At 48.2% G+C, this 8615-nt stretch overlaps 1 protein-coding gene across 1 annotated transcript; it reads right to left on the bottom strand.

Annotated features, from left to right (window-relative positions):
- Positions 1–418: 418 nt before the first annotated feature.
- On the bottom strand, positions 419–8210 carry EMWEY_00045210 (TPR domain-containing protein, putative; the record flags this gene model as incomplete). The annotated part of the gene is made up of 12 exons (XM_013482986.1): positions 419–942; positions 1675–1883; positions 2118–2325; positions 2468–2612; positions 3617–4315; positions 4566–5160; positions 5406–5748; positions 5881–6039; positions 6258–6629; positions 7147–7300; positions 7593–7687; positions 8204–8210. 12 exons carry the CDS (start codon positions 8208–8210, stop codon positions 419–421), a joined length of 3510 nt encoding a protein of 1169 aa, XP_013338440.1.
- Between the last annotated feature and the right edge of the window lie 405 nt (positions 8211–8615).

The raw sequence follows: 8615 nt of genomic DNA, 5'->3' as shown, positions 1-8615 counted from the left end.
ATATATAATATATATATAGCGCAGCAATATATAAACTTTTATTTCTTTATAATTTCTTTTTATTCTTTTTTTTTCCTTTTGCTGCTCTTCTTGCTGCTGCTGCTTCCTCACAACTGTCAGCAGCTCAGACAGCCTGCTGCTGTTGCTGCTGCTGCTGCCGTTGCTGCCTTTGGGTTAGGGTTTAGGGTTTAGGGTTTAGGGTTTAGGGTTTAGGGTTTAGGGCTTAGGGCTTAGGGTTTAGGGTTTAGGATAGGCATAAGTGGAGAGGGAGACAAAAAGGAGACAGCAGAGATAGATAAATAGTTACAAGAAAAGGTTGCTGCTGCAGTTGCTGCTGCTGCTGCTGCTGCTGCAGCTGAAGCAACTGCAGCAGCAGCAGCAGCTGCAGCAGTAAATGTTGCACGAATTAGTAGTATTGTTACTGTAGGTCAAACTGTGCCATGAGGAGCTGGTGCTGCAGTTGCTGCTGCTGCAGTTGCTGCATTTGCTGCTCTATATCCTTTCTTAGCTGCTTATCTGCAGCAGCAATTGTCTCCTTTATTTCCTCTATTTCTTGTGTCTCCTCCGTCATACGCGGAGACCTGTAGCAGCAAGCTGCTGCTTGGCGAGCAACAAAGTCTGACCGCAGCAGCAGCAGCAGCAGCACATTCTGTAGTTCGTGATACTGTTGCTCTTGTTGTTGTTGCTGCTGCTGCTGCTGTTGCTGTTGCTGCTGTTGCTGTTCCTGCTGGTCTTGGTGTTGATGATGTTGATGATGCTGTTGTTGCTGCTGTAGTTGCTGCTGCTGCATTTGCTGCTGCAGCAGCTGCTGCTGCTGCTGCTCCTCCTCAAATGCCTCACGCATATAAGACAAAGAAGCAGCATAATGTTGCAATGCCTCTATGATTTGTCCTTCCTCTGTTGCTAATAAACCTAATAATGTTGATTGCGTCATACGGCTCTCTGTACACAAACCCTAAACCCTAAACCCTAAACCCTAAACCCTAAACCCTAATTTTTAAACCCTAATTTTTAAACCCTATGAGAAACGTATTATCTTTCAACAGTTATTATCCAATATTATACATGTCTAGTTATTAGATATTGACGGTCTAGGGTTTAGGGTTTAGGGTTTAGGGTTTAGGGTTTGCTTGCCGATATTTTTGGGTGTTTGCATGAGTGCAAGTTCTCGTGCAGTTTGTAGAGGATTCATCCAGTATTGTTGTTGCTGCAGTTGCTGCTGCTGCTGCTGCTGCAGTTGGTGATGCAGCAACGCAGCAGCTAATCGTAACGTAAGACCACCATACCATCTACAAGTAACACTTGCTGCAGCAGCAATTTCTCTAGGTGAATCACTATGTAGTGTTGCTGCAGTATGTGCTGCTGCAGCAGCAGCATCACCAGCAGCAGCAGCAGCAGCAGCATCAGGTGTAGCAGCAGCAGAAGGTATAGGATAAAATAAATCATGAAATAATATAGTACTATGATTAGCAAGAATATTTTCTTCCCTTAATTTACTTCTTATAAAAGATCGGCAGCAAATTGCTGCTTGTCTTTCTTTATTAAGTAATAAGGAGGATAAGGAAAGAAATCCCCATGGTTCTGCTCTATGAGGGTTTAATGTATTTGCTGCTGCTGCTGCTGCTGCTGCTTGCTGCAATAATTGCTGTTGTTGTTTCTTATGCTGCTGCTCACGCTGCTTCTGTTGATCACGTTGATATATATCTATATTCAAATTATCCTTCATTAATTGCTGCTGCTGCTGCTGCTGCTGCTGCTTGTGCTGCTCTACCTCCTGCTCCTGGTACAGCAGCAGCAGACACGCCGATAGGCCGAGCCAACCCTCGGAGGTCTCACATAAATTCAAAGACTTTAAAAAGTACTCGCATCCTTTTGACCCACGACTGCAGCAGCAGCACCAGCAGCAGCAGCAGCAGCAGCAGCAGCAGCAAGAGCAACAGCAGCAGCAGTAACAGTAGTAACAGCAGTAACAGGAATAACAGATCCTGTCTACTCATCTTAGAAAGGTATTTAGGGTTTGGAGAACTTTGCTGGGTTTACGGATTAGGGTTTAGGGTTTAGGGTTTAGGGTTTAGGGTTTAGGGTTTAGGGTTTAGGGTTTAGGGTTTAGGGTTTACTTGAGCTTAAAGGCTGCCTGTCCGCAACGAATATAAACAGCACAATCCGTAGAGGGACGAGCAGCATTAAGGGTTTGCTGCAGCAAGGAGAGAGCAGCAGCAGTGTCTCCTTGTCTATTTGCTGCTTCTGCTGCTAAGGAGAGACACAAACAGTTGTGCGGTTGTGCTGCTAGCAGCTGCTGCAGCACAAGAGATGCCTCCGCATAATCTGCATATACACCACAAGCAGCAACACAGCAGCAGCAATGCAGCAGCAGCACAGCAGCAGCAATTATTACATGAGGCGGAAAAGAAACAAATAGGGTTTAGGGTTTAGGGTTTAGGGTTTAGGGTTTAGGGTTTCTGCGCACCTTGGCACAACATGAGAGCCTGTGCCTGCAAGAGTAGCAGGAGCTTGCTGCTGCTGCTGTTGTTGTTGCTGCTGCTGTTGCTACGGCTGCTGCTGCAGCTGCTGCTGCTGTTGCTACAGAGATCAGCAGAAACAAGTGCAGGTTCCTGCAGCATGCAGCAAGGAGAGAGCAGCAGCAGTGTCTCCTTGTCTATTTGCTGCTTCTGCTGCTAAGGAGAGACACAAACAGTTGTGCGGTTGTGCTGCTAGCAGCTGCTGCAGCACAAGAGATGCCTCCGCATAATCTGCATATACACCACAAGCAGCAACACAGCAGCAGCAATGCAGCAGCAGCACAGCAGCAGCAATTATTACATGAGGCGGAAAAGAAACAAATAGGGTTTAGGGTTTAGGGTTTAGGGTTTAGGGTTTAGGGTTTCTGCGCACCTTGGCACAACATGAGAGCCTGTGCCTGCAAGAGTAGCAGGAGCTTGCTGCTGCTGCTGTTGTTGTTGCTGCTGCTGTTGCTACGGCTGCTGCTGCAGCTGCTGCTGCTGTTGCTACAGAGATCAGCAGAAACAAGTGCAGGTTCCTGCAGCAGACGAAGGCAGAGACGCCCCATGCTGCACTTCAGCAGCAGCAGCAGCAGCAGCAGCAGCAAACCGCCAGGACCTTCTTCTTGCTGCAGCAGCCAATCTTCTGGTAAACTTGCGAACTGAGGTGTACATACACCACAAATAAACACAAACAATGCATGCATTTAATTCCTTATAACATTTTTTCCTTTATTTATTTATATATATATTTATTTATTTATTTGTTTGTTTGTTTATTTATTTATCTATTTATTTATTTATTTGTTTATTTGTTTATTTACTTATTTATTTATTTGTTGTATATATAACACATGCATAACTTTATATAATACAGGTGTACATATATGTATATGGTCTTATATGGTGCATGCACTAAGCTTGTTGTTGCTGCTGTTGCTGCTGCTGCTCTTGCTGCTGCGGAGGTTACCGCTGCTAGGAGTGTGATGGTGTTGCTGCTGCTGCTGCTTAGAGCAAACGTGGAAGTAGAGCAGCAGCAGCTGCAGCAGGGAAAGAAGCAGCAGCAGAAGCAGCAGCAGAAGCAGCAGAAGAAGCAGCAGCAGCAGCAGCAAGAATACCTCCTTGTTGATTGCTTGTAAAGTCCATTCAGTCCATATCTTTTGGTTGTCTTGCTGCTGCTGCTGCTGCTGCTGTTGCTGCTGCTGCTGCTGTTGCTGTTGCTGCTGTTGCTGCTGTTGCTGTTGTTGCTGATTCCCGCCCTTTGTGTCCGCTGCTGGTGTTGTATCATTCATTCCCAGCTGCAATTGCTGCAGCTGCAGCTGCAGATGCTGCTGCTGCAGCTGCTGCTGCTGCTGCAGCACAAAGAAACCAGCAGGCTGCAGCGCCAAGGCAATTGCTGCCTCGAACTTTTGCATGTCTCCATTAAATAAAAAAGACAAACAAAGACAGAAAAAACAGAGAGAGAGAGGGGGGTCTGGTTGCTCATTTTCTGCTGCTGCTGCTGCTGCTGTTGCTGCTGTTGCTGCTGGTGCTGCAGCAGCAGGAGGGTCTGCTGCTGATCCATTAGGGTCGTCTTCTTTTTTGCGCTGTCTTGGTGATTCTGTTGTCTCTTGCTGCTGTTGTTGTATCTCTTGTTCTCGCTGCTCTTGCTGCTCTATTTCCTGCAGCAGCAGCAGCTGCTGCTGCCGCTGCTGCTGCAGCTGCTGCAGCTGCTGCAGTTGACGGTTAACAGCAACAGAAAAAATACCTTGTGCATCTTTTGGTTTGTTGCAGTCAAGAAGGATACACCCAAGAAATAACAGAGTCTCTAGTGGTGCCTGCAGCACACAAACCCTAAACCCTAAACCCTAAACCCTAAACCCTCAGCTATCTGTATAGAGACAAGCAACAAGGTATAAGGAGGTGGCAAAGTGCCCTGTTGTTGCTGTTTCTGCTACTGCTGCTCTTGCTGCTGTTGCTGCGGCTGCTGCAGATTTTATTAGAGTTTCAGCTGGTAATACTACAGCTGTTGCTGCTGCTCTTTCTGCTGCTGCTGCTGCCCCCGCTACTGCTGCTGCTGCTGCTTACCTGCTGCAGCCCCCCAAATTTATAGACAGCCTCCCTAACTGCTGCCTCTGCTGCTTCAATATTTTCTTGATGTGCTCGCAGCAGCAGCGCAGCGAGCTGTACGTACAGCTCAGGTTCTGTAGGTGGTGGTGGTGCTGCTGGTGCTGCTGCTGCAGCTGCTGCTACTGCTGATGGTGGCAGCAGCAGCAGCTGCTTGTGGTATACTATAGCAGCATCCATGTCTCCAACTATTTCTGCCTCGAAGCGTAGACGCCGTAGGCGCTCGTATTCTGTCTCTTCTTTGTAGTGTGTTGCTGCTGCTGCTGTTGCTGCTGCTGCTGCTGCTGCAGCTGCAGCTGCTGCTTCTGCTTCTGTTGCTGGTTCGGATGCTGGTGCTGATGTTGCTTCCGTTGTCTGTGCCCCATCCGCTTCTACTTCATCAGGCTGCTGCGCTGCTTTTGCTACTAATGCCCCTGTTGCTGCTGTTGCTGCTGTTGCTGCTGTTGCTGCGGGTAATGCCACTGCAGCAGCAGCAGGTTGGAGGGCTGCTGGTTCGTCCTCCTCAGCCTCTGGAGCGAGGAAGAGTTGGGTGCGCTCGGCTCGCGCTGCAGCCGACCTGCAGCAGTAACAGCAGCAGCAGCAGCAGCAGCGGTAGCAGCAGCAGACGGAGCAGACGCAGCAGCAAAAGCGCTTTGTTGTACAGTTCGTCTACAGCAGCACCGGCAAAGATAGAGAAAGCAACGATAGTCCCTATCCCTACATCAGGAGCAGCAAGCAAGCAAGCAAGCCAAGCAGCAACTGCAGCAGCAGCAGCAACAACAAAAGCAGCAGCAGCAGCAGCAGCAGCAGCAATGGTATTACTTGACAGCATGCGCAATTTCTGTATCCAATGCCTCAGAGAGAGCAGCAAAACATTCAGCTAGTACTAGTGTCTTGCGTCTTTGCTGCTGCAGCATTGCTGCTGCTAGCTCCCCGCTGCTGCTGCTCCTGCCGGTGCAGCTGCTGCTCTTCCTGCTGCTGCTGCGGACAGCAGCAGCAAGAAGAGAATCAGCACGAACTCTATCACGGATAGCCAACCGCAGCAGCATCCTCAGGTGTCTCTCCACCTCTGCTAGTTGTCCTTCTTCCTTAAGGTCATCATACACCTGGTGAGCCAGTTGCTGCAGTCCTACTTCTGCTGCTGCTGCAGCAGCAGCATCAGGGTCTGCTGCAGCAGCAGCAGCAGCAGCAGGTAACACTCTGCGTAGAGAAGAACTGACAAGGGAAAGACTTTTAGCAGCAACAGCAGACACATCTGCTGCTGTGTGCTGCAGCAGATGGTATCGCCAGCTCGAACCGCTCTGTGCTGCTGCTGCTGCTGCTGCTGTTGTTGCTGCTGGTGCTGGTTCAGCCTTAGGCTGCTCAGCAGCAGCAGCTGCTGCTGCAGCAGGTGCTTCTTCTGCTGCAGGGAAGAGGCGCAGCGTCAAGGGGATATCTGGGAAGAGCGGCCGTAGGGCTGAGCGAAACATTCAGGGGGTTTACGCAAGACGAGGGTTTAGGGTTTAGGGTTTAGGGGATGAAGGCAAGGGTTTACAGCCTAGGGAGAGAAGACAAGGGTTTACGGTCTGCGGGGGAGATTCAATGGCCTAGGAGAGAAGGATGCAGCAAACTAGGGTTTGCTGATTGAGGATTAGGGTCTTCTATTTAGGGTTTAGGGTTTAGGGTTTGGCCTACGATGGTTGAGAGCAACAGAGAGCTTGATGACTGCCCCTGATGCAGCAAACGGGTCTGGGTATGCTTGCTGCTGTTGCTGTTGCTGTTGCTGTTGTTGTTGTTGCGGTTGCTGCTGTTGCTGCTGCTGTTGCTGCTGCTGGTGTTGCTGATGTTGCTGGTGCTGCTGATGCTGTTGGTGTTGCTGCTGCTGTTGGTGCTGCTGCTGCGGAGGTGGAGTATCAGGAGCAGCAGCAGCAGCAGCAGCATCAGCATACATAGCAAACAAAGGAAGCACCATTGTCTCTGTTTGCTGCTCTCCTCTTCTTAATGCATCAAGAGGTATCCATGCCTTTGCTGCTAACTGACGCCAAGAAGTAGTAGGCGCAGCTGCTTCTGCACACAAACCCTAAACCCTAAACCCTAAACCCTAAACCCTAAACACTAAACCCTAAACCCTGGTATTCCGTGTCTGAACTGTGTTATCTAAATTGACGACTGCTATGCTTCCAACACGAAGACTTGGGTACTGCTCTAGGGCTTAGCGTTTAGGGTTTAGGGTTTAGGGTTTGGGGTTTAGGGTTTAGGACCTTGTTTTTGTGCAGCAGCTTTCCCTTTTCCTGCTGGTGCCTTAGATGTTTTGTTGTTTTTTTCTTCATTTATTTTTTGTTTTTGTTTAGGTAATAAATAAACATAAACCCCTCCTGCTGAATCAAGGGCATCTATAAAACAATTCATAAACCCTCGTCCTCTGTAAACCCTAAACCCTCCTCCTTCTTTCTTCTGATTTATCCATCTTATTGATGGCTTAGCAGCAGCAGCAGCAGCAGCAACTTGGCTCTCTCCCTCAGGTGCTGCTGCTGCAGCAGGAGGGGGAGGGGGTTCGCTTGCTGCAGCAGGAGGGGGCGCTGACGTAGAGGGGCTCCCTTTGTTACGACCCTTCTGGGGGGGCCCCTGGGAGCCTCCCTGGGGGCCCCCAGGGGGGCCCCCTTGGGCTTTATCGTCATGTGCATGCGCTTGAGAAGAACCCTTCTCAGGGTATTGTAAAGCGCCACCATCGAAGCAACCTTCGAGCAGCAGCAGCTGCAGCAGCAGCAGCAGCAGCAGCAGCACAGCAGCAGCACAGTAGCACCACATGATGCAGCAAGAGCAGGAAGTGCAGCAAAGTAGACACACTGACTGGCTTGATGTGCAGCAAGAGCAGCAACAGCAGCAACAGCAGCAAAAGCAGCAAATGCAGCAACAGCAGCAGGAGAGTGAAGACAGCAGCAAAGAAAGAAATTTACAGTGAAGACTACAGCGTTGGTCGGAAAAGATTTAGGGTTTAGGGTTTAGGGTTTAGGGTTTAGGGTTTGTTACCGAGTAAGAGAAGGGATGGGAGTCACTGTCTGCAGAAAACCCCTGGAAGAAATCCGGCAAATCCTCAACACCTTCTACCTGCAGTATATAGACACCTATAAACCCTAACCCCTAAACCCTAAACCCTAAACCCTAAACCCTAAACCCTAAACCCTAAACCCTAATTAAGGGTTTAAGGGTTTACCTCGAGACTAAATACATTCCAATCTTGACTATCTTCTGGTGCTCCAATTAGTGCTGTAACAGCAACAGTTATCTCCAGCTCAACCTTTTCTATTATAACAGGGGGTGCAGCAGCAGCAGCAGCAGCAGCAGCAGCAGCAGCTGCTGCTGCTGCTGCTTGAGCTGCCGCTGCTTCCTTGGCTGCTTTTTTTGACGATCCATGTCCCTGCTGCTGTTGCTGCTGCTGCTGTTTCGGTTCTGGGTTAGGTGCTTCTTGTGCTGCTGCATTTGCTGCTGCTGCTGCTGCTGCTGCTGCAGTAGGAGACAGCAGCAACTTAGTTGTTATTATTTTTTGTTGATGTAAGAGAGGAATTAGATCTAAATAAGATGTAGCTAAGACAAGAGGATTCTCCTTTTGTGTCTGCGGTGTATCCACCAGCTGTACGTACACCCCATGACATATTGCATCCAGAGTCTGCGGTGCTGCAGCAGCAGCAGCAACACCAGCAGCAGCAGCAGCAGAAGCAGCAAAAACAGCAGCAGCAACAACAACAACAGCAACATTAGTTGGTGTTTATTGCTACTTCTTTGTTTTATGTTATTACTAACAAAAGAAGAAATATTTCCTTTATTTAATCCATTAATTAATTAATTAATTAATTAATTAATTTATTTATTTATTTATTTATTTATTTATTTATTTATTTACTGATTTGTATAATAAAGTTTTTTTTTAATGAATTAATTTCTTCTTCTCTTAGTACACCAACATCAATACATTCGCCAATAATACCATTACCTATAAATATAATTAAATATATATACTATTATTTGCATGCATGCATGCATGCATGCATGCAG

The sequence above is a fragment of the Eimeria maxima genome, genomic scaffold, assembly GCF_000499605.1.
Source record: "Eimeria maxima Weybridge genomic scaffold, Emw_scaff893, whole genome shotgun sequence".
Taxonomy (NCBI): Eukaryota; Apicomplexa; class Conoidasida; order Eucoccidiorida; family Eimeriidae; genus Eimeria; species Eimeria maxima.
The sequence above is the reverse complement of the archived record's forward strand: the minus strand, read 5'-3'. Positions and strand labels throughout refer to the sequence as shown.